The 26042-nt window shown below is 47.8% G+C and overlaps 1 protein-coding gene across 4 annotated transcripts in view; it reads left to right on the plus strand.

Moving 5' to 3' along the window:
- INPP5J (inositol polyphosphate-5-phosphatase J) overlaps positions 1 to 26042 on the plus strand; it is a 43753-nt gene that overhangs the window by 15144 nt on the left and 2567 nt on the right. For all 4 annotated transcript variants that reach the window (XM_077308308.1, XM_077308307.1, XM_077308310.1 and 1 more), the window contains 9 exons: positions 5171 to 5279; positions 8276 to 8392; positions 8824 to 8999; positions 16268 to 16379; positions 20389 to 20498; positions 21960 to 22143; positions 23042 to 23179; positions 25254 to 25331; positions 25684 to 25788. In XM_077308308.1, coding sequence (XP_077164423.1) covers positions 5171 to 5279; positions 8276 to 8392; positions 8824 to 8999; positions 16268 to 16379; positions 20389 to 20498; positions 21960 to 22143; positions 23042 to 23179; positions 25254 to 25331; positions 25684 to 25788 — 1129 coding nt within the window. The remainder of the gene's footprint in view (positions 1 to 5170; positions 5280 to 8275; positions 8393 to 8823; positions 9000 to 16267; positions 16380 to 20388; positions 20499 to 21959; positions 22144 to 23041; positions 23180 to 25253; positions 25332 to 25683; positions 25789 to 26042) is intronic.

Genomic DNA, 26042 nt, shown 5'->3' on the forward strand with positions numbered 1-26042 from the left:
TGGATAGGAAATGTGCTCAAAACGGATGAGAGGCTTGGAGATAAGGTCACCTCTCCCCATAGTCTTTTAAGGTCAAATAGCAAACTCAGCCCCCATTTGGATAAAGGCCACAGGGGAATAGCAGAGTGATTTCTTCCCCCGTGCAGACAGTTTTGCAGATTGAAACCAGGGTATCTGCGTGTTTATCCGTCTCTTGCTCTCTAGTGGTTTAAAGACGGATAAACTTTTCCCTACTTCTAAAGGGCTGTTCCCAGTGGGGGTGGGGTTTAGGTTAGCAAAGCCATGCTGCTGCAATTTGACTGTAAAAGGATGGTTTTCTCCTTCGTGCCTGTATGGCCTTAAGAGTGTCCTTCCCAGACTGCGGGCAGGTCAAACCAGCATACCTGCATGGGAGAGGAACTGAGTTGTGCCTTGGAACAGAGAATCCTAGAGTAGGAAGATCCCATGCAGGCCATCTAGTCCGCCCCCTGCTCAGTGTAGGATCAGCCTAAAGCATCTTTCCAGCTGCTGCTTGAAGGCCACTGCATTAGATGCTTCCATGATTTTGTGGCTGTACAAGCAGCTAGGTCCCATGCAGTACCAATCCTTTCTCTGTGCATTTTATTATTTACTTTATTTATCTCTACGGTTGCCATGTCCCCTTATGGGCAGCAGTGGGGGATGGGGTTAGGGTTGCCAGATCCATGTTGGGAGTCCCTGGAGATTTGGGGAGGGAGTGTAGGGAGGACAGGGACTGCTGTGGGGCCAATTGCCACGGAGTTCACATTCCAAAGCATTCCTTTTCTCCAGCAGAACTGATCTCTATAGCCTGCAGATGAGGCGTAATTATGGAGGATCCCCAGGTCCCCCCGCATATGACGCAGTGGGATTTGTGTTGGGCTGCCACTAAGAAAGTAAAGTTCCGATGGAGCCTGCTTTTATCTTCAAGTAAAGAAATATGAGTCCTTTTTGAGGATATGAAAACAGCATTCTACTCTAACGGGCTGGGCTAGGATGGACAGAGACGCACAAGGCATGTCCTACCCTCATGGTTCCAGGATACAGAAAGACAGAAGGTGTTAGTCCACGGCTTCTCAAGAGATTCCATGAGAACCTCCCAGGGGTCCACAGCCTTTCCCAGAAATTCGGGGGATGTGGTTAGGCAGGAGCGCTGAACAGGGTAGAGGCAGGCTGCCAGCTCTGAGTGAAAGATGCCTGGAGATTTGGGGAGGGGACAGACCTCAGTGGGATCTCAGCCAGTAGATGATCCCTTAAGGCACTGTTTATGTAGGTGTCCCATCTCCCCCGGCCTGCTGATTCACTTCTTTGCTAGACATTTTCTTTTCTTTTGAAAGCATACCATGGGAGCCTCTTCATCCCCAAAGATCAATTGCTGCTTTTTGCCCAAATGGTGCCATGGGAGCATAAATGCTCTGGCTTCTTGTTTTGCTGGAACAAATCCCTTCCTTCAGTTTCACTTGATGGTGCTGCAAATTCCAGTCAGTTCAGCTTACAAGCCTTCCTGGGTGTCGGGGGGAAAGACAGCTCCCTCCACAGGGTATTTTGTGGAGACAGGAAGATGCAAACAGGTTGAGGTAATGGAAACAACTGCATTATGGAAGAGAAGGCAGGAGACTGGCAAACAAAGTGCGTACGGGGGGAGACAGTCTGGAGAGAGAGAATCTTCTTTGTGAATTTTAATATTGAATATCCTCTAAATAGTCTCCAGATGCTTGACTGCTTGTGGCATATTCACAGAACGTTTACCACAAAACGCCAGTCTCCCTGCAAATCTAAGACTTAAAACCAATGGGATTTAGAAATTTAAAAAACGTTAAGTGAAAAAAAATGGCATTATTTTAAAGCAGAGAAACTCAGAGCCTAAGCAGGTTAGATATATCACTGCTCTATGCTCAGGTTCCTGAAAGGTACTGCCAAATTCAGTGGATAGCCATGTGGGTTTGAAGCAGCACAACAAAATTTGAGTCCAATGGCACCTTTAAGACCAACAAATATTATTTAAGGAAGTGTGTGTGCACATGAAAGCTCATACCTTAAATAAATCTTTGTTGGTCCTAAAGGTGCCATTGGACTCAAATTTAGTTGTGCCAAATGCAGCATGGCACACAGAAGGACTGTTGCCAAGGTAGGGTCGTCAGGTCTTTCCTGGTGACCAGCAGGAGATTGGAAGAGACTTTCCAGAAGAAAGAGAGAGGCTCAGGCCACATCACCAGCATTGCACCAGAAATGCTGTTGTCATGCCAGCGTTTTCTAGCTGATGCTCTGATACTTGGGCAAAAACTCTTATGGTAAAACCGTCCTCTACCATAGTCTTTTCGCACAAATACTATAATGTTGCCCAAAAGCTACTGCCATGATGACATCATTTCCTGTGCAATGCCAGTAACATGACTATTTTCCATAGCTAAGTCCCCCTGTCAGCCAGCTGATTGGCGGCTGGGGGGTAGAGCCTGTCAGCGGAGGACCCCTGCCTTCACTGCAGGGGGTCAGGCAACCTTATGCCAAGGACCTCAGAGTGCTGATGAAGGAAGAGAAGAGTCTCTTTCAGTCCCTTGTGTAGAGGATGCTTTATCTGCATTTCTTCACACTATGGATTTGAAACACACAAATTATACGTACAAATTTCAAAACACAATTGTGTCTCCCTCTGGGTTACATGGCAGTGGGGTGAGCTGACTGTCACTGTCTCAGTCATGGGAAATCCCTCTGGGGTTACTGCTTTCGCAGGTCCATGACACTTTTCTTTTTCTGTCCAAGGTCCCATCTATCCACGTTGTTCTTTTGTTCTTGTTCTTCTTCCCCCTCAGATCTTTTTCTTCACCTTCTCCTTATGCCACCAGCTGCCTTTTTGCTCAGTTGCTCTGGCTCTGACACGATATTTATGCCCTTCTGCTCACTTGCTTCCCATAGCTGAATGCCTTCACGCTACACTAGATGCAGGAGGAGGAAAAGGCACCTCTAAGTGCTGTGCAGAAGGGGAAATTTCAGAAGACTGCCTTTTCATTGCTATGGGACAAACTGCCCCCCTCCCCCCAATCCCTGCACTCTGCACCTGAATGACAGGTATAGGAGCAGGCTTAGTCAGCTGTTTCTGGTCACCCTCACTGACCTAAAGGTCCCTGGAGGCTCTCGGCTTTGCCAGCTTTTTAAATTGACTCTGCTGCTGTGTGTTGAACTGCAGCGGAACCTGAAGAAATTTACAACGGGGTATTTAGGGTCAGGTGACTGGGGCTTATGTCCTGGGCACCATATTTGATGGGGACACACTAGGCTCTATCAAGTCCTCATGGGTGATGGGAGCTGTACACCCTGCCCAGCCCATGCCCAATGGCACCCTTCCCGGCTTGGCAGCATGTATGCTGGCCACAAATGGTGTGGCCCCCTGATGCCAGGGACCTGAAGATGGGTGTTGGCAACTGCTTGAGTTGGATGGAGTGATGCCTGATAGCTGCCTGACATGAACCCTCCATGGCCTTACCTCTGGCACAAGTGTCCATGTGGGTTGCTCCTCCCCATTGGCCGCCAGTCACCTGCCCCACCTTCCTGATGGAGAAGCAAGCCAAGGGACTCATGGCAAGAGGCAGCTGGCCTCTCTGCTATTGGGCTTCTCTGCTGCTGCCCCTCAGTGGGGTAGTGGGATGTCGGGCACAGGGTGGGGGCTCGTTCACCGGCGGGAGTTTCTCTGTGGAGGCCCCATCCCCAGCTTCTGCAGCACCAAGCCCTGCCCACCACTTTCCCCAGGTGCAAAATGGATTTTTGCAGAAGGGGTTTGTATCCATTCTAAAACCTGCCAGATTCTGGTGTTCTCCACATGGGACAAAAATGCCAAAGGTACCCCCAAGATTCCTTGTCTCATGTTAGGTCTTCAGTGAAATCTCAGATATATTTCAATCAAATAGCTCATTAATGAACATCAGTTTGCTTTGTGCACAGACATTCCCCTAGGGTACCCTTTGTATTTTGTCTTCTGTCTGTGCAGCCCCCTTTCTTCCTTTTCTTGTCTTTTGTTTTCCACCTGGGGACAGGCTTCTGTCATTTCTCTGTTGCTGCTCCAGCTATGAATACAGTGCAGCAGGGAAAGGGCTTCCACAGAGTAGGTTTCTCCAGTAGTTTTAAGGAGGGGTCATGGCTCAGTAGTAGAGTACCTGCTTGACATGCCGGAGGTCCCAGGTTCAATCCTTGGCATCCCTAGTTAAGTGGATCAGGCAGTGGGTGAAGGGAAAGACTTCTGCCTGGGACCCTGGAGAGCTATTGAGAGTCAGAGGACATTGGTGTGATTCCTTATAAAATGGCTTCATGTTCCTTTTTAATTCAGTAGCATTATATCAGTATACCACTGCGTCAGGTTCTCTGGATCCCTAGATTTCATTTTTTTTAAAATCCCTACCCCACTTCATTTTCTTTCCAGCCATATATCTCTGCAAGGAAACGAGTTAGAGACTTATGGGGTTTTTAAAAACGAAAGCTAGGCATTCCAAGAACCCGGTATGTATCTGGGGGGAGAAACTTCCAGGCAGGCTAGCATGATGGCTTTGTTACGGACTAAATACCAGGGGAAACATTTCTGAATTAGCAGCACTCTGAAGCCCCGACTCCTGTTCTTGCCCACAGCATCCATCACAGGGGTGTGTAATCCAGTGGCTCCTATTTCCTGCTTCTCTGATAGCTGTTCCTGGCAAATTGCTCTCCCAGGATAGTCTTTTAGGGAGGCCTTTTGAAAGAAAAGCATTCAGGTGATTTACTTGCATTGCCATCCGGCACTCAACACCCCCCCCTGCCCTCTTTTCAGAGGGAGGAACGGCTGCATCTTCATATCTGTAATGTACATGCATGAAAATCCAGCTCGTAACCACTGGCGCCCCGGGCAGGAAAGCTTCTCACCCAAGGGATCTTGTGTTGAGCCATTTTAAATGTATCAAGGGGCCACTACCTCTCTAATATACCTGCAGCCAGCAGAAGGGAAACCTTCTGCTTTTAAGCTGGGGTTGGGCAAACCGTTGTGGAATAATCAAGTGCAAGAGAATGGGAGAAGGGCATCCTCAAGCAGCGGAGTGAGCATCAGGGTGCCACAAGGATACTTGCCTTCCCTTTTGGTCTGCATGGGGCGTGTGGGAGCGGACAGTGAGCTTTCCGGATCCTGAGCGGCTGGTGATTCTGAGCTTGTTTGCAGGCTGCAGGAGGTCAACTCCATGATCAACAAGAGACTGAAGGATGCCCTCTTCACCGACCAGTGGAGCGAACTGTTCATGGAAGTGCTGAGCCCGTTTAATTTTGTCCTGGTAAGCACGGAGCGGGATCTGGCAGACAATGGTGGAAAACGACAATAGTGCTTTAAGAAATATAGAGAAATAATCATGTTTAGGACGGTCAGCATTCAAAGCCCTTCCTGAACACCATTGCTGGCGTCCTTAACAAGACCCTGGAAGGAGAGGTGTAGTAGAGTGGTTGTCCCAAAATGGCCATTTGGGGGCTGAGAGGTAGTGACTTGCCCAAGGCCGCCTGGGAGAGGCCCCTAGTCCATCTCTCAGCCATAACCTCCTTAGCCAGGGGCCTTTCCCATTCTCTCCACAGCTATGCTAGAGGCCATTCTAAAAAGGGAAACCATCAGTTGACCAGTTTGAGCTGGCTCTTTTCATGTAGCCATGAAAACATTGGCTGTAGACCAGGGGTAGTCAACCTGTGGCCCTCCAGATGTCCATGGACTACAATTCCCATGAGCCCCTGCCAACATTTTCTGGCAGAGTCTCATGGGGATTGTAGTCCATGGACATCTGGAGGGCCACAGGTTGACTACCCCTGGTGTAGACCACTGGTCCATCTAGTTCAGCATCCTGTTTCACACCGCAGGTAACTAGTTGCCCCGGAGGGCGAACAGGGCATAAAGGTGATGTCCTAGGGTTTTGGACACCCTAGATTCTCAAATACTTTGGCCACCTCATGAGAAGGAAGGACTCCCTGGAGAAGAGCCTAATGCTGGGAGTGATCGAGGGCAAAAGAAGAAGGGGACGACAGAGAATGAGGTGGCTGGATGGAGTCCCTGAAGCAGTCAGTGTGAGCTTAAATGGACTCCGGGGAATGGGAGAGGACAGGAAGGCCTGGAAGATCATTGTCCATGCGGTCGTGATGGGTCGGACACGACTTCGCAACTAACAACAAAAACAAGATTCTCAGGGGTGTACATATACTCCTGTGCATTCAGCAGCTCTGGCCTAGAGGCACTGATGGTCCTATGGGTTTCTGGGATGCAGGAGTTGACTAAGGAGGTGCCATTGGGAATTGTGACATGTGGGACCTTCATTTTGGCTTCTCTCTCCCCTTATGGATTTGAGGAAAGATTCAAGGGAGTTGAGACCGTAGCTGACGGTAGCCCTGGAGAAATGAGAAGTGTTTGAGATGTTTGTGCACTGGAATTTGGCAGGTGACTTGGGTGAACCCAGCCCAGCTCTTACTGATAACATCACAGCTGTCGCCATAGCTACGCCATGGCGAGTGAATGTCAGGGCATTCAAGGGCATTGGGGAAGGATAGGAATGGCTGTAGGTTCTCAAGACCGATGTAGGATAACCTCTCCATGGGGTTTTGGGGAGTGGAGAAATAACTGGGTGTGTTTGGTTGGGCAGCCAAATTCCAGTGTATACCCATCGAAGCCTTCCAGAGCTTGCACCTTCTACTTTGGCATAATCTGGGATTCACCCATCCTTGAGTGATGTTTATTAATGCCTGGAGTTGTTGCAGTGGGAAATATGCGTATTTACGCACACACAAGCTCACACACAATAGAATCATAGCATCAGAGTGGGGAGGGACCTCCAGGGTCATGTAGTCCAACCCTCTGCAGAATGCAGGAAATTCACAACTCCCTGCCCACTCACAGAGACCCCAATTCCATGCCCAGGTGATGCCGTCCCCCCAAAACCAGAATCCCTGGCCACTCTGGCCTGGAAGAAATTTGCCTCCTGATCCCCAAGTGGTGATCGGCATTTCAGTGGGCATGCAGGAAAGGGCACAAGAGCCAAGCAGTGACACAATCCCTTCTGCCCGCCCACCCACCCCCTTGCACACAATTATAAAATTATTTCAATCAAATGATGCATAACAATAATAAAATAATGTACAGTTTACTCCAGACCACCTAGGCAGAAGCACCTGTCGGCAGTGAGGCCACTCACCTGGCTGAGGGGGCTCCCCCACCCTTTCCCCCACTGCGATTGGCTACTGCATGCCATTTTGCAAGACCCCTCTTCAGGGCCCAGAGCAAAAGTTGTGGCCCTGGGTCCTTGCTTACCTCCTCCATGGGAACACTCACAACCTCATGCAAGGTCAACATGGTGTAGTGGTTAAGAGCGGTAGCTTCTAATCGGGCAAGGCAGGCTTGATTCTCCACTCCTCCACCTGCAGCCAGCTGAGTGACCTTGGGCTAGTCACAGTCCTGATAGATCTGTTCTCACAGAGAATTCCTGTCAGAGCTCTCTCAGCCCCATCTACCTCACAGGGTGTCTGTGGTGGGGAGAGGAAGGAAAGGCGATGCTAAGCCACTTTGAGACTCCTTCAGGCAGTGAAGAGCGGGGTATAAAAACCAACTCTTCTCCCACCAGGGTGAAATCCTGCCTGAGTGTTCCAGCAGTAGAAAGTAGAGAGAAACTGCCTTTCCCTCATCCCAGGGACAGTGTGAGGGGGAAGACACTTCTCACATAGAATTTTCAGAGGGGTCACCAAACTACAGTCCCCCTTGATTCCGGGGGAAGCAGAAGCCAGAATACTCAGAGCTGTTATAATAAGTTTGCTGCGTAGATCAAGCCAGTAGTTTGCCTCAGGCCAGGCATCTGCCTCACGTGAGGGCTGAACAGACCATTAGCAGACTCTGAAGATCAGAGCAGCACGGGTGGAGGGGGGGCGGGAGGGCGGAGAAGGAAGTGATAGAGATCTGAGCCAGAGCTTTAAGTCCTCATGACTTGAAATCCTCAAAAAGAGAGCCAGCTTGGTGTAGTGGTTAAGAGCAGCGACCTCTAATCTGGCGAGCCGGGTTTGATTCCCCTTTCCTTCACATGCAACCGGCTGGGTGACCTTGAGCTAGTCACAGTCCTGATAGAGCAGTTCTGACCGAGCAATGATATCAGGGCTCTCTTAGCCTCAGCTCCCTCACAGGGTGTCTTTTGTGGGGAGAGGAAAGGGAAGGCGAATGTAAGCCTCGCTGAAACTCCTGGGAGAGAAAAGTGACATATGAGAAATGACTCTTCTTCTTCAATCTACATCTTCTGACTTCTCGCTGTTCCAGGTGAGCACGGTGCGGATGCAAGGGGTCATCCTGATGGTCTTCGCCAAGTACTACCACCTGCCCTTTCTACAGGACATCCAGACGGACTGCACCAGGACAGGACTGGGTGGATACTGGGTGAGTGTGGCAGAGGGGCCAACACAGCTGTTGTCTGATCTCTGCCGTTCTTCTTTCCGGTTAGCCTGAGGGCACAGAAGAAATCAGAATGTGCAGACAACAGGACAAAGCGCTTTCCAAAACGGAGCAATGAAAAACCACCTCTGCTTCTCACTTGCCTTGAAAGCCCTTTGCTGGGGTTGCCTGAAACTGACTGTGACTCAATGGCACTTCACACACACACACATGCACGCATGCACGGACACATACACATGAATAAATTGCAGCTTTAAGTGGTGCCCCCATCCCACCAATAAACAGGACCCTAGCCACCCACCACCTCCTGCTAATTTTCACCACTGAATGGGGCAAGAAGTGTGATTCGTTCCTTCCTCCCCCGCTCTTGTCCTTGCACATTTGTTAATGCAGCCTCTTCCTTTCTTTCCGCGCAGGGCAACAAGGGTGGGGTGAGCGTGCGCCTCTCCATCTTTGGGCACATGATCTGCTTCCTGAACTGCCACCTGCCGGCGCACATGGAGAAAGCGGAGCAGCGCAAGGAGGACTTCACTACCATCCTCAACTTGCAACAGTTCGAAGGGCCGTCGGCTAGCGGGATCCTCGACCATGAGTAAGCGCCCCCTTGCATCCCCCCGAACTTGACATTGGTGGGAAACGATCAGTTGGGTGAATCCCTTCCTTCCCCTCCAAAATGCTCCAGGGCTGAAGGTTCACTGAACGTGAGTCAGTCTTTTGGGTGAACCTTCACATGAAGTCCTTCGAGTGTGCCTGGTGCTGAGGACAACAAGGGATGGCACATGCTGAGGCCCACATGTCATCAGTAAGCTCCCTGCATTCTGCAGGGGGTTGGACTAGATGACTGTGAAGGTCCCTTCCAAATCTATGATTCTGTGATTCTATTCCTGTCTCAATGGCAGTCTCCAAGGCTACGTTTCATTTTTAAAAAATGCTAAGGGAAAGAAGTGCAGGCTGTCAACTTTTGCACCAAAACAATGCTTCATTCTGGCCTTATTATTGGTGACCCTCCTGGAGGGGGGGTGGAAACGAGCACCTTGTGTGCCTAAGCATGTGGTCTGACCCTGAGCTTTGGGTCTTTCTTCATGTTTACTGGAGATCTGCATCCGTTCTGCAAAAATTAATTTGTTTCTGGGCCTAAAAGTGACAGTGGAGCAACAGAAGCTGTATATTCACTTTTTTTTCTTTTTTGCTTTGATGAGAATGTTTTTCCAGTCATCCCGCATGGATTTCATAACAAGCAAGCTGTCAGTCGCCCGGCAGCAGAATCCCTGAGCGAATTAGATTTCGCCACATCTTTTCTTTTTGTTTTTGCTCCTGCAAAAACCTTTGCTTTCAGACATTTAAAATACAGGCGTGTGGGGAAGGGCAATCTGCCCGCCTCCCCGCCTGCCGTACGTCTGCTTTGTCATCTGCTCCGCGCATGTGCCTTTTTGCACACATGCAGTGGCCCTTGAGGTCTGAGTCTCTTTTGCAGCTAGCGATACCCGCAGCTGCCGTGCCAGGCACCTGATCCACTCAGCGGCAGGCTGGGCGAGCACCAGGAGAGCTAGCAGCGCTGTGTTGACCTACATTGCCTCTGCGGGGATGGATCACTATTTCGAGCAGGGGTAGTCAAACTGCGGCCCTCCAGATGTCCATGGACTACAATTCCCACAAGCCCCTGCCATCATTCGCTGGCAGGGGGCTCCTGGGAATTGTAGTCCATGGACATCTGGAGGGCCGCAGTTTGACTACCCCTGAGTTCGAGTGCAGCGTTCCCCCAACCCATGCACAAAACCAGAGTTCATAAACCAGAGGTGTGGATGTTTCCTCAAGCTTCTCCTCGTGCCATCTGGCTCTTCTGCCTTTAGAGCTGTTGGCACCAGCAGGAGCATGCCCACCCCATAGGGTTGCTAACGTCCAGGTGGGCCCTGGAGATCTCTAGCATCACGACAGTTGTCCAGACGACAGGGATCAGCTCCCCTAGAGAAAATCAGAGAGATGAAAAATCAAGCTGATGGTGGCAATGGTGCAACATCTTCTTTATTGGTGGAATTCCATGCACAAAGCTGGAATGAGCCCCGGTAAAAAAACTGTTTCTTTTCGACATGAAGGATATTGAAATTAGGATATTGAAAACAATCAGTATATGCACTATGTTGAGTACATTGTAGATATACTGTGAGAAGTAAAATAAGACAGCTTGTAAGGTAAGCATGGCTGTGGTTTGACGAATTTACGTTCTTTATTACACAGGATTTATAACAAACTATGGGCCAAGCCCATTGCATTCAGGAATACAACGAGCGCTAGATTGGGGTGGTGGTGGAACACTGCGGATGGCCTCTCCCTCCCACCAGGAACTGTTAAGGCTGCAGGCAGCTGTTAGGGAACTCACCTGCAGGGGCAGCTCTCACACGGCTGGAATCTGCAGCCTCTGAGCCTTGGAGGGAAGTGAGAGGAGGGGTGGTCAGGGGTGCGGGGTGGAAGGCGATTGGCTGGCTGCTGGATGGACAGGCAAGCCAGTTGGAGGAGGAGGCACTCAGAGACAGCCGCCCTGAGTGGGTGTTAAGCACTGAGTGACACTTAAGCCATGAGACACACTCCTCCTCCAAGACCTTACCAGAAATATTAAGTGGAACAGCTAAGTAACTTTCTTATACATTTACGCTTCAGAGCTACTGACATAGGTAGATGTCAAAAGTGAGCAGTTTTTTTTAACCGGGGCTTGTTTTGACTTTGTGCTTGCTATTCCACCATTGAAGAAGAACACATTGCATCACTGGCATCGTCAGCTTGACTTTCCTTCTCTCTGGCTATTCAATGGCTGACGGGTCTGTCTTTTGGCCCCTTGGAGAAAGTGGTTGCTTTGGAGGGTGGATTCTATGGTGCACTGTACCATGTTAAGGTAGCTAGCTTCTGCAGGCTCCAATCCCCAAATCTCTAGAAATGCTTCTTCCTTGTCTTCCAGATTAGGAAAAATGGCTTATCTACACACTTGCTGCATTGATGGACCTCTTTAGGAATAGAAGCCATACTCTGAATTTTCAGGGTCAGTGCCTAGGCAGAGATTATGGGATAAGCTTAAGACATCGTCTATGGACAAGGATCTCTTATTTTGGATTCAACAATTATATGATTGGCCGACAGCTCCAGTAAGCTGAACTCCCACAATTTCACAGGGCCTGATGAATGGAGCTCCTCCACTAGGCATTTGCCTGAGACCAACCAAACCCAAATAACATCCACAGGTCCCCCTCAGACATCTCCTCCATGGCCTGAACCAGTCTGACCTCTCTGGGGGCCTTAGCCAAGTTATCATTCCTGTTATATTGTTGTTGTTTAAGATCACTGAAATTGTGTTATTCAGAACTACTGTTAGTTGTATTTGACTATGTTATATGTTAGGCCATTCCATGTATCCCCCCATGATGTTATCTTTAAACCGGCCTGAGCCACATAAAAATCTAATAAAATAGTCCATCTGTGGAACAGACTAGCACTATTGTATTGAACAAAGGAATGAAGCAAGAATGTATCCTCGTTCTTCTGTTATTTAATTTGTACATCAATGATCATCAGTTCCAGAGATGAATTCTATCTAGCTCATGTTAAGTTGCCATAACCTTTGTATGTGGATGATACAGCTCTTTTCTCAAGATCCGTGGTTGGCCTACATAAATTTATAGCCCTCTTTTCAGAGCATTGCTCCAAAGAGGGCCTAATTATTAATGTTTCTAAGTCAAAGGCCCTTTTTAGTACAAAATGACGGATAAGGCAATATAATTGGGCAGTAGCGAACCAGTCTGAATGAAATCATAGAATAGTAGAGTCGGAAGGGACCATACAGGCCATCGATGGGGCAAGTAGAACCATTTAAGTATTTAGGGATAATATTTCAAGCAAATCTTTCTTGGAAGGTGCATTTGAACTCTTTTCTAAAAACAGCTATGAGTACTGAGAAAGCTATTTTGAGATTTTATCATTCCTTTGTGGGGAACATCATGTTCCTGCAGAAGTTAAAGCATTTAATGCAAACTTTTCTGGGCAGTAGTTTGTATGCAGTAGTGGTTTAAAATTAGAGGGTAACAGATAATATTGATGGATTAAGATATTTACCTTGGCAACAGGAATAGCGTTGAGAAAAGAGATTGGGGAGATATCTTTTGAAGCAAAGGCTCGGTGGTGGGAGTTTACTCTGGAAATTAGGATATTGAAATCAAATTTAGAATCTGGTCTTCTTGGATTATGCTGGGTCATCATACAAATGATTGGGACAAATGCTTAGAATTTAAATCATTATATTCGGGCATTGGTGCCAGCTTGATGCAGTGGTTAGGAGTGCAGTCTTCTAATCTGGCGAGCTGGGTTTGATTCCCCGCTCCTCCACTACATGCAGCCCGCTGGGTGACCTTGGGCTCGCCACAGTACTGATAAAGCTATTCTGACCAAGCAGTAATATCAGGGCTCTCTCAGACTCACCCAGCTCACAGGGTGTCTGTTGTGGGGAGAGGAAAGGGAATGTGAATGTAAGCCGCTTTGAGACTCCTTCTGGTAGAGAAAAGCAGCATATAAGAATCCACCTCTTCTTCCCCCTCATTATCAATGATATGATAGACTCTATGAACACTTGTGAATTGAGTCCGTCAGTTAAAAGGCATTTGAGGGATCTTGATTATAAGAGTGCACAGAGTATGTTAGTCCTTTTCAGGTGGTAGTCTTCACCCGACAAGAATGCCAAACTACCTGTTTGCATTTTCAAAAGTGCTGAAGGGCTGTTATGCTTGTGTGCTTGAGCACCTTGAGCTCAGCAGGGTTTTTAGGAAGATTTAATGGTATTCTAGACTCTGCAGATGTGGCACCAAGCTATCAATCAAATTATTTTGAATGCCCTGAGTTTTCAGATTTGAGAGCCAAATTAATTAGCTGTTTTAGCAAAGAATTATCACATGGCATCATGTGGGATTAATTGTGGGATATTATGGCACAGTTTTCTAATTTGCCAGAATTTCTTTTGCCTTATATCTCCACAGTTATGATGGTTTTTCATTTAGTCTGAGGAAGCGTGCCTGCCCTCGAAAGCTCACACCTTGAATAAATCTTTGTTGGTCTTAAAGGTGCCTCTGGACTCTATTTTAATTTTTCTTTTGTTTAAGCTGGACCCCACTGTTTCAGAAGCTAAGTCTTCCCGGTTGCTAAGAAATAAAAATAAGCAAGCAACTCAGTTTTCGGCAGCTGTAATATAATCATGTCGTAACTTCCTTTCAGCGTGTGATGGCTTGCTGTTTTATTTTTTTTACTTTCGTGACAAAACCAGTAATCAAGAAAACCAATTTTCAGAGTTTTGAAGTCTTTTTGTATTTTAACAGCTGTAGCTCATTGTATTGTTGATGTATAGAAGTATGGCCACTTAGAAAGTCTCTTGTTGGTCATTGAGTAGATGGACTTCTCTCTCTGTGCTGAAAGAGATATTAGAAGGCAGAAAAAATGGGGGAGAAAGGAGGGCAGGAGCTGTAGGAAGTAGAGAAGAAGTTGAATTTTATGTTGCTTCATTGGCTTCATCGAAATTCAAGTCCCTAGCCTTTCCAGTTACAGGTGAAATGCTTGAACAGCGTCTTCCACTCGAATGATCATACAAGGGATAGATATGGGAATGTTGGAGTTGGCTCTCAGGTTGTTTCCACAAGAGCAACTTAATGCGGAATATGCATTTCTCACTTTGCTTAGTTTTAAAAGAGATTCCAGATAATGATGTTGCATTCTCATGTTTAATGCCCAGCCCAATATGGACAGCAAAAGTGCTGTTGAGGTTTTTCATTAAATTCCGGTACTTTGTCTTATAGTCATTTCATCTTAGTTACCTTCAACGTAGCTTGTTGCTGCTTAAGTAGTTCCTTCCTGTTCGCTTGCAGTGACCATGACATTCCTGAATAAATCTATGTTCCTCCTCTGGAAGGGGAACTTTAATTACACATTTCCCTTTCACGCAAAAGTGATTGCTCATGCCTTTTCTAAATTGCAATCAAGTGATTGCTATTTTATAATCACAAAAAAAAATTAACAAGCAGTCACTAGGGTTGCAAATGTACATTCTGTCTCTCTCTCTCTCTCTCTCTCTCTCTCTCTCTCAGGCGCACACACACACACACACACACACACACACACACACACACACAAGATTTCAAGAATTTATAAGTGTTAACTCAGGAATGGAATGGCCAAAATGAGTGTACAGCAGAGAATCAGAAGAAGATTTAAAACAGACAAGATTGAAAGAGTTGCAGGGAGATCATATGTTGACCAGGATTTACTTATGAGTAAACATGTTCTAGGCTCTTAAAGACAGAGCCTGCCAGATCTGACCAGTGTCCGTCTAGTCCAGCTACCTGTTTTACACAGTGTCCAACTCTGGTGGGCCAGCAACAGGGCACAGAAGCCAAGGCCTTCCCCTAACGTTAGAGTGTCAGTCTAGATCTGGGAACCCCAAGTTCAAATCCCCACTCTGCCATTGAAGCTGGCTGGGTGGCCTTGGGCCTGATACACATCCTCAGCCTAGTCTACCTCATAGGGTTGTTGGGATAATAAAATGGGGGGAGGGAGAATGTTGTGAGCTGCTTTGGGTCCTCATTGGGGAGAAAAGGGTGGTATCAGTGGAGGAAATAATATTGCCTCCTGGCACTGATATTCAGAGATTTACTTCCTCTGCCTATGTAGCCTCCAGGATCTTTAGCCATTGATGAACCTACCATCCATCCATCAATTTAATCACTGATTGAGCAAAGGACTGTTTCCTTTTGTCAGCCCATATCTCAGTACCCGAGACAGAAAAGCAGCATTTTCAGGCCCAAAGAAGATCCTCTTGTGTGATATAATCCACTCCCGCAGTGTTTCTTGCTCTGCCATATTTTGTGTTATCTCACCTATAATCCAAGTTAGTTAGTTAGTTAGTTAGTTAGTTAGTTAGTTAGTTAGTTAGTTAGTTAGTTCCTTCCTTCCTTCCTTCCTTCCTTCCTTCCTTCCTTCCTTCCTTCCTTCCTTCCTTCCTTCCTTCCTTCCTTCCTTCCTTCCTTCCTTGATGGATTTCTTTCTTGATGGATTTCATTTGAGATCCCTTTACTGCCCTTCCCAGCACAACCTGCCTGGGGCGGTTTCCATAAAACAATGACAGAATTCATTCATAAACACAATTAAACTTCAACATTAAGATATCATCATTACAACCATTAAAAATGTTAAAATCAATCAGGCCAGCTGCTTAGCCCAACCATGCTCGCCTATTCAGGGCCGCATCATTCTCCTTCCCCAACAAATAATCTGTTAGAAGCCACCTGGGAACGTAGAGGGCTGACAAGTACTTGGGCACCAGGCTCTAAAACCAATTCAATCCAACAAATGAACAGTAAGCTTTTATGGACGGATGTTTCCCACTGATTTGCCATAGAGCATTTCTGGCTATGGGCCTGTTTATTCCCATCAGCTGATCCTTCTGGCCAGTTTGGACTGGTTGACAGCCTTAGCAATAAGGCCTTCTTGGATCAGGCCAGCATCTTGCTTCCAACTGCTGTCGGTTGCATATTCCCAGGGCATGCTGGCCACCAACTTCTCTCCGTGTTTGTCTCAGAAATATGCTGCATCTGAACACAGAGGATGCGTTCAGCTAACTTGTCCACAAGCAGCACCTGAAGTCCATAGCAGTTCTTGCCTGTCCCTCCCCCCCAGCGCCTGGTATGTTATGGTGGACTGCTGCCGAACATGGAGGCTCCAGATAACTTTCATGGCCTTGATGACTCCATCTCTCCACTCCCCCCCCCCCCCGCCGTCTAAAAGGCTGTAAAAATTGAACAACTAAGCCTCACCTTATCTTCTCTTTCTCCCAAATAGTATTGTCTTCTGGTTTGGGGACCTAAACTTCCGCATTGAGATCTTGGACATCCGCTATGTGAAATATGCCATCGACAACAGCATCCTTCACCAGCTCTGGGAGAAAGACCAGGTGAGGGTTTCGTGTGTCTGTGTGTGTGTGTGTGTGTGTGTGTTTGTGAGAGAGAAGTAGAGCAGCGGCAGGTGTGTTACTTGTGGAAGAGAGTGATGGGCAGCAGGCTGTCCCGCCCCTGACAGATAAAACAGCCACTCTGCTATTTTTGCACCTGCTGCTCCAGCATCCGGCCTCCCCTTCCGGAAAGGGGCTGAAGTCTGCCTGGGAGAGACAGTGCAGTCAGAAGAGGGCTCTTTCCCCTGCAAAGGAGCTGACAACTTCATGTGTCGCTCTGTCTGGTAGTGTGCTTTAGCTCTACCTCTGGGCGAGGATGGAATCTCGAGGCCTGTCTCTGTTGATGAACAGGCCCAGTAACTACAAGCTTGAGGGAGAATTCAGCACATAACCTGCATGTAAACAGATCCTTTTCACTGTTTTATTAAACCTCTTGCTTCAGGGATATCTGTACTCTTCATGCATCACGCAACATTTGCCTCACAGCAGGGATTCAAAGCCTTCACACCTGCTGCCGTAAGAGCAGGAAGGGAAAGCTTATTTTTCAAAATCAGTTAGACCCCCTGGGTCTCATCAGAGAGGCAGTGCGGGCCCTTTCAGTTTCCAGAAAAGGCCTGGTGCAGAAGCCTGCCTAGCCAGCATTTCAAAATGCCTTGAAATAATTGCATTCTGCTGCAGCCAGATTTTGTCCAGTCCGTGAGGAGGGGAAGATTCTTCGGGGAATAACCAGAGGGCTGGTTTTAGTCTATAAATGGATGGAAGACAAGGCATTAAATTCTGCGGTTTGGCGTCTTATCCATCAAACCTCTTATTTCTGAAGCTTTCAGTACATCAAGAGCGGATGCCGGCAACAAGTAAGGAATCCATACAATTAGGCTGCCATCCTCTCTTATCACCCACAGAAGCTCTGCACCTTTAAAGGCACATGCAAAAGGGGGGGGGGAAAGGTGGTACATCTCCCCCTTAGTGAGATGTGAGAACAGCCAAGGTCCTCAACTGGGGAGTGACTGGTTGAGAGCTTATGTCCACCTTGTTGGAGATAGTGGAAGGAGTGAGGCAAAGGACCCACAGGTGGCTGAACTGAGGTCTCCTGAAAAAACTTTGAATCCAGTGGCACCTTTAAGATGAACAGTCTTTATTCAAGGGGTAAGCTTTCACGTGCATAACTATCACGATGCTATATCCATCTCCCCTCCTAAGCATGGGCATCCCCACAGCTTCTTCTTCCCTGAAGTGGGGTACGGCAGGGCAGAGTTACACTGTCTGTCCTAGACAAGAAAAATGCATTCCAATCTCCCATTCCAAATTACATTACATTCTAGTATTCATTATGTTACATTATAATCTACTATTCAATTCTCTTATTCCATATAAGAAATAAAATGAAGACAACACACTTGGGAGGGATTGTAAGGGGTACAGATGCAAGGGCTGAATGAGGTTAGCATATATAGTGAGATAAAAAGGTAAAGGTATCCCCTGTGCAAGCACCGGGTCATGTCTGACCCTTGGGGTGATGCCCTCTAGCGTTTTCATGGCAGACTCAAAATGGGGTGGTTTGCCAGTGCCTTCCCCAGTCATTACTGTTTACCCCCCAGCAAGCTGGGTACTCATTTTACCGACCTCGGAAGGATGGAAGGCTGAGTCAACCTTGAGCCGGCTGCTGGGATTGAACTCCCAGCCTCATGGGCAAAGCTTTTAGACGGCTGCCTTACCACTCTGCGCCACAAGAGGCTCATATATATAGTGAGATAGGAAACCAATATCTCTGCTAAGTCCTGGGGGTTCAGTTGTTTTGTGTGTCATAATAACTTGCAGTTCAGCCATTTCCCACCCCAGTCTTCTTGAAGTTCCTTTGTAATAAAGCAGTTGCTTTGAGATCACCCACTGAATGTCCTTGAAAGCTGGAGTGTTCTCCTACAGGTTTCTCAGCCTTGTGATTCATGATGTCTGTCAGATATGTGTCTGTTTATCCTTTGGCAAAGGGTTTCATCTGTTTGCCTGATGAAGAGAACTGAAGAGCATTGTTGGCATTCACTGGCATATATAGTGTTAGAAGATGAGCATGGGAATAAGCCTGAGATGTGTAGCTGATGTTGCTAGGTCCAGTGACTGTGTTGTCTGGGTATATACGGCTGCCAAGTTCACATCTGGGTTCATTGCAAGCTCTGGTATCAGTGTCCATGTTCAACCTAGATTAACGTATTGTGGGTAAGAAGGAGTAGTTTGAGACTGAGGGGCTGTTGTTTGAGATGGGGAGCACTGCTATTGTTAAAACATCTTCGTTATGCTGTGTACTAATTAATTGTTCGCCCTCTGCCTGTATATCTGGAGTGGTCAACTCCCATTCCATTGTATCTGAGGATGTGTGTGTGCACTCGAAAGTGCGCACCTTGAATAAAACTTGGTTGGCTTTCAAGGTGCCCCTGGACTCAAATTTTGTTCTGCTGCTTCAAAGCAACAAGGCTCCCTACCTGAATCTACCTTCATGAGGTCTGCTGACTTCATGATGGAGGGCTGTGAGGTGGAGCTACCTAGGAGTAGTCTCTGTGGAGCTGGCTGTGGCCAGAGGCACCTGGGCTAATGTAACACCTGTGCCCTGCTGCTGGTCTGTGTGCAGGTGCGGTTTTAAATTTGCTTATACCTATGCAGCCTTTCCTGCAAGGACATGAAAAATACTACAGCTACAGGCTGACTGGGATAAGCAGTCGGCTTTCGGTCTGCGTCTGAAAAGAGGAAGCAAGATCCTTAATCTAAGAATTAGTGGGGTATGTCCTCATTTCCTCCCTAGCCGATCCTTCAGTTTGCAAGGTTTCACTCCAGCAACGTTGCTCAAAGTTGTTTGAAAATCTAACAGAAGTGTAGAAAACAATTCTCAGGTCTGCTCCTGCGAGCGATACAGGTCATTCCGAAAAATTGACCTAGAGTGTTGCTTGATGCTGTCACCTTGGCTCCAAACCAGTTTTCTGTGGAGTAAAGGACAGTTTTACACAGCTGCCTGCTTTGGTGGGCATGGGGAGGCCTGAATGTGATCCCCCTCTTAAGGAAGGCAATAGCTAACTCCTGCTTTAAATCCAATGGGGCTGACACTAGTAAGCCATGCGGTAGTTAAGTTACTCCTATGTCCTGCTCTTAGGAGAGAGGTGGAGGCTGGCATTATGGAAACTGAAGCTGTATTCCAAGTCCTACCCTACTCAAGTGCCCAGTCCTACCCTACTCAAGTGGACATGTCCATGTCCAGCAAAGCCTTACTAGCCCCATTATTTATAAGATTCATCATCTCATTGTTCTTGATAGTTCTGGCACTGACTGGGAGAGGATTGATTTCCTGGGTTAGCGACGTGGGAGCAGGGAACGTGAACATGTTTCTTGTGGAAGAACACAAGAGCTGCCCAGCTGGGTCAGATCAGCTCTCTCTCTCCAGCAGCATCCTTCTGCCACGGATGTAGCATGGGGGGGTGGTGGTGATGATGGTGGTAGGGGTTTCCCCAGGACGTATTCCATTTAGGCATGGACTAGAACCAAAACCAGTTTAGTTTCAGCAGCATTGATGGCGTGTGCCTTCCACCCACGTCCTGGGACACAGAAAGCTGATGCCTTCGATAGTTGGCTTCTGGCTAGTGTTTGAGACTCTGGGGTATGCAGCCTTTGTACGTGGAGATGTAGTTTAGCTGTAATGGCTGCTGTATGTACGACAGACAGACGTTCATGAATATGGTTTCTCTAGTATACATAGCAAGCCATCGTGTAGAGACTATAGCTCTTCTATGCTCTGTACAGCACACAACACATTGGAAACATTCAGCGTTAAATCAGGCAGGGCCTACCCCAAGGACCACGTGTCTGCAGCCTCTTCATTATCCTACAACCACGAGAAGAGGCCTTGGTCTCCACTGACCATGATATATCTGCCACTGCTTCCCTGCCCCAGCCGCTGAAACTTGAGATGGTTGAGAGTCAAATTGTCCCCCTAAGTAGGCCTTCATGCTGCCTCCCTCTTTTCCCCATGCAGCTGAACATTGCAAAGAGCACGTGGCCCATCCTGAAAGGCTTCCAAGAAGGATCCTTGAACTTTCCCCCGACTTTTAAGTTTGATGTGGGCACCAACATGTACGACACCAGGTATGAGGTGTAAGACGGGGTGGCAGGGGAAGGCCGTTCAAAGGGAGCTGTTCTTCTAGAGCACCCTGGGGCTGTTCATATGCCTGTGGGCATGAAATGAAGGCATCTGTCAGTAGATGTTGAAATCAAACCAATGCTTTCTTCTGTGCACACCACAGAGGCATGCTGACTGCAAGGGCCATCTCTCTTCCCACATCTCAAGTTGCCAAAAATCTGGGCAGAGACAGGAGTGGAGTTGGTGGGGCAGTTCCAGATGTCCCTCTGATGTGCCCCCTAAGGTTGCCAACAGGCCTGGAGAAAAATAATGCCCTGTTCCTTCATGGGATGTTAACCTAGTGATGTTATCCCTTAAATAATTATTTTTGGGGGGTGGGGGGGTCTTTTTTTGCTTATGGGATATCTTATGCTGTCTGAATTATTTCTAAGATTTTATTCTCCGTCTTGAGTCTTAGCAAGAAAGATGGACGGTGCAGGAAGGGAATACCTTTACCTCCATGCTCCACAAGACGTTTTTCTCAAGCCCTGTTGGCAACGTTAGATGCCCCTGACCCCAGGAATGCCCATCGTGCTCTGCACAGCTGCCAGAAGTGGTACCTCCTTTTGTGTGTGCAGAATTCCGATTTAGTGCTGTGATACAAATGTCAGCGTGAGTGGAGCTGGCCTGTGGCAGTTGTTCTCAAACTGTGTGCCACAAGAGCAATTAAATAAGTAATTAAGTAAGGAAAGGCTCCTGGGAATCCAAAGTGCCCACCTACATGGGAGTCTGCCTGCTGTATCTCTGTATGATTCTGTGCTCTGGCCTTGTCTCCTTCCAGTCAGCCTCTGCTTGGGGGTAGTCTCTGCATAAGATGTGATGGAACAATCCAATCACTCTTGATACAGGGATGGGACAGAATTACCCTCAATCAGACAAGGTGCCCTGTTCCATTTATGCATTAGTCAACGCTATGGACTTGTTGGCTTCCACTTTGGAGGCACATCCAAGGTAGTGACACAGGTGTGGCTCACCTGACAGTGGCTAATTATCTCTGTTTAATACTCTGATTCAGTGGTGCTCATGTCATGGTTCACGGAGAGCTACATTCATAATTACCACCCACCAGAAGAGCCACATTTACTTCCACTCAGGTAGGGTTGCAGCTTACCTTTTCCTCCAGTGACAGCTGGTTCACGCCGGGGACCAGTTGCCAACCAAAACATGGAGCAAGAGCCACAGATGGCATGTCGAGCCTTCCCATATGGTTCCTAAGCCACTAGGCATCAGTGCTCTAATTAAACATTATTGGGGGATAACCATGAAGCGTGCTCCCCATTTTTATTCAAGAAAAAAAAATGTGTTCCCGAGCTCTCAGGAATTTGGGGAACCCTCTCTTGTGGTGTCCTTGCCTTAACAGCTAATCAGCCGTCTTGTGAGGATCTCAGTCTGTTGACAATTGACCTCTTCCCTGGGGTGTCTTACAGTGCCAAGAAGCGGAAGCCAGCTTGGACGGACCGCATCCTGTGGAAGATCAAAGGGTCCAACAACCTAAACCATTCTGGGAGGTCCAGCTGCAGTAACCTCTCCGTGACCCAGCTGTGCTACTGCAGCCACATGGAGTACACAGTGAGCGACCACAAGCCCGTGGTCTCCATCTTCGCTGTGCAAGTGAGTCCAGAGCTCATGCTGATGTTCCTCTTTTGGAGAGACCTATGGACTGTCAGTTTGGAGAGGGTCCATAGTTCCAGTTTGGAGAGGGTCCATAGCCCCCTGGTAGACAAGGCTGGATTTATGCACAGACTGCCTAAGCCAGTGGTTCTCACACTTCCTAATGCCGCAACCCTTTAAATACAGTTCCTCATGTTGCGGTGACCCCCAACCATAAAATTAAGCAAGTGTTCTTTCACAGAAATTAAACCCAAGCTGACCAATGGTGTGAAGATCCATTGTTCACGATTGTATATAAATTGGTTTTTTTCCCCTGGGGTTTCTCAGTTCAGTCCTGCCTCTTGTCCCACCATGCCCATCTTGCTCTTTTCCGCTGCTCCAGACAGATGAATGCTCTATCTCGATCTACCCAGCAAGGCTGTTACATGGATGCCCCCCCCCCGGCCAAGCTGCTTGCCCTGCTGCGACCCCTGTGAAAGGGCCGTTCAACACCCAAAGGGGTCCCGACCCCCAGGTTGAGAACCACTGGCCTAAGCTATAGGATAGGACCTCGGATAATGCAGGGCTCTAAATATACCCCATCATCCATTGTTGGTCATGCTATGGAACCTTTTAAACTTGACTTCGGGTTCTTGAAATGGCTTACAGGATTGGAAAATGCAGTTTGAACATCTTCTTCCTCTCCCTGTCCCTCCCCTCATTGCTAACCCCAGTGCCCTCACAATGGGGCCTGGTTCTGCCGTGGTACAACCTGTGTTGACATTTTCTAACCTGCCTGCCCCCATCCAGTCCAAGAAGCCCAACGGACTTGGCCTCATTCACAAAAAGTTGCCTGAGAGGGCAAAGACTGCAGCCTCTCATCCTTATCCTATCCTTCCTTTGCACCTCTCTTGGGCAGTTTGCTTCCAGGGCTGACGTGCCCTTAGTGGAGCTTCAGGTCTCAGACGAGTGGACGAGGCTGGACCAAGCTGTCGTCTGGTACAAGACTTCTTCATCTTACCACCGCAGCTCCTGGGACTGGATTGCTCTGTATCGGGTAAGAAATCTGGCCAGGGTTGCCAGCTTTGGCTGGTGAAATTCCTGGAAACGGGCTGGTGGTGTCTGGGGAAGGTGAAGGGGAGGGAATTCAGGAGCGTGAAGCTATTGGGGTCTGCCCTCCAAAGCTGCTTTTTCCTCCTTGCTTTGATCTCTCTAGTCTGTGATCCAGTACGGTGCAGTGGGTAGAATGGCAGATGGAGCAACTGGTGTCTGAACCCTCACTTCTCCTATGGACTTTGGGAATTTTGGCCAGTTCTTTATAGAATCATAGAATCATAGAGTTGAAAGGGACCTCCTGGGGCATCTAATCCAACCCCCTGCACAACGCATGACACTCACAACCCTATCTCAAGGCTACTAACAATATTAACAGAATTAATCGAGGATAAAGAAAAGTAAGCAAGGATAAAGAAAAGTATTGTTGGTTTATTGTAGCATCCAACCAGAACGGATTCCAGATATCTCCCATTTCCAAAGGGAATTTTCCTCAGTGGTTGTTCCTCTATTCCATCTCCAGATGTTAAGAATATACCCTGGCCTTTGGCGCTGTACTGTAGGGATGCAGTTGGATTACTAGCATTCCCTTAACATTTTTAGATTGAATAGAGGAACAGCCTCTTGTGGTGCAGAGTGGTAAGGCAGCAGACATGCAGTCTGAAAGCTCTGCCCATGAGGCTGGGAGTTCGATCCCAGCAGCTGGCTCAAGGTTGACTCAGCCTTCCATCCTTCCGAGGTCGGTAAAATGAGTACCCAGCTTGCTAGGGGGTAAATGGTAATGACTGGGGAAGGCACTGGCAAACCACCCCGTATTGAGTCTGCCATGAAAACGCTAGAGGGCGTCACCTCAAGGGTCAGGCATGACTTGGTGCTTGCACAGGGGATACCTTTACCTTTAGAGGAACAGCCACTGGCTGCTTTGGAGGGCTATGGCATTGTACACTGCTGAGGTCTTTCTTTCCCCATCCGCCAATGTCCCCAAGCTCTACCCTCAAATCTCCAGGGATTTCCCAACCCAGAGCTGGCAAGCCTTGTGTGGAGACTGCCTGAATAAAAGAGCACCAGGAGAGGAGAGGCTCTTTCCTTTTCTGGCCAGTGGACTGAAAATGAAACAGCCCCAAGAGGCTGCAAATGGACAGATTTAAATGGTCACCCCCCCCCTTCTTTCCAGTGGGTTGGCAACTCCGCTCGAGCAAGCTGGCCCCCATTCCCTCTCCATCTTGCCTGAATCTTAGGCGCTGCTTCCTGCTTTTTAAGCATTTACAACGTATGAATAATTTAGTTTGCAAACTCCAGAGCTGTGCTAAAATGGCCTCCTTTTGGAAATAAATATGTCATTGTATTAATGCAGTTCTTTTATCCAAGAAGCCTTTTGCATTTAGAACGTTTGCCATTTTCCTGGCCTTCTTTCGGGGGGGCGGGGGGGGGAAGCAGAATTTAGACATTTTATGAGGTTTTAAAATGTTTCTTTATATTTAATTCATATTCCAGTTGTGCAGTCTAAGGTTTATATTCCAAATATGTGGTAACTGTATAGATGCTACAGGAGAACACCCATTTGGGAGATGCAGGTTTGAATCCCCACTGCTGTGGAAGCTCTCTTGGACCAGTCATTCACTCTCTGTCTGGCCTACCTCACAGGGTTGTTGTTCCAAGGATACAGTGTGTGTGTGGGGGGGTTAGATGGATGTTTCAAGCTTTGGACCCCCATTAAGGGTGAAAAAGCAGGATATAAATAAAGTCAATAAATAATTCACTTTGCATATGTGTGTATTATATAGATATATATGATTTATAGCTATAAATCCAATCTACCCCCATCATTCAGCCATCCCACGCTGAGCTCTGCTTGCAGAGCAGCTGAGCTGTGCTCCTACTTTGAGTCCTGTCCCTTAATCAAGAGATTCCGACTTCCAGATGTTGCCCAGGTGAGCACAAGCCTATTTGGAGCCCAGGAATTGGCAACCCTCAGCTCTAAAGGCGATAGCCCCAAGAAGCAGGCCAGTTCGTGTCACCCCTGGGGAAGTGAGTCTTTGCTGATTGATCCTTTTTTGTTTGATCTCTCTTCCCTGCAGGTGGGCTTTCGACACTACAAGGACTACGTTGCCTACCAATGGGCAAAGCAGGAGGACACAGAGAACAACATTTACCAGGTATGGGGACGCCAGAGCCACAAGAACGCCAACTATTGAAGCACCCCCTTTGTGAGGGAGGTGAGGGGTGAGGCTAGGAAGTTATGTCTAGGCCAAGGGTAGATTGGGCCTTCCTGGGCCCAGTTCTTGGGAACGTGGACAAGACTGCCACTTCACCCTGTTTTCACTCCTTTTCTCAGATGGAATTTGCTTTAATCTCAGCAGCCTCCTTGACGCGAGCTTTATACAAGCTTAGCACAGGGCGGGGTATCATTTCACTGCTTAGCCACGTCAATTCTTCTTGCTGTTGGCTGGGTTCATGCCGTTCCTCTGCACCCATTGTCTGCTCTGTCTCTTCCTTTCGAAACTTTAGTTAACATTTCCAGAGGAGTCTTTACCGAAAGGAAAAGGCGAATACATCTTGGGCTACTATAGCCACAACTACAGCAGTATGGTGGGCGTGACGGAGCCCTTCCAGGTGAGCATCGAGAAATTGGATGGCCGACCAGGGCGGTTTATGCACAGTAGTGAACTCTTAAGAAAATCCAGGTTTTGCAAGTAAAACACAGGCATTAAAATGTGCTTCCTTTCCATTGGCTTAGTTCCAAATAGTCACCTTTTGTAAATATTTGGCGAAAGGTTGGAAGGCCTAAAAGATAACCAGCCACAGGAAAGAGGGAACAAGATGCTAGCCCTCAAGACTATGATTGGATTGGAGGCATTTAAGTTCCC

Source organism: Paroedura picta, chromosome 13, assembly GCF_049243985.1.
Source record: "Paroedura picta isolate Pp20150507F chromosome 13, Ppicta_v3.0, whole genome shotgun sequence".
Taxonomy (NCBI): Eukaryota; Metazoa; Chordata; class Lepidosauria; order Squamata; family Gekkonidae; genus Paroedura; species Paroedura picta.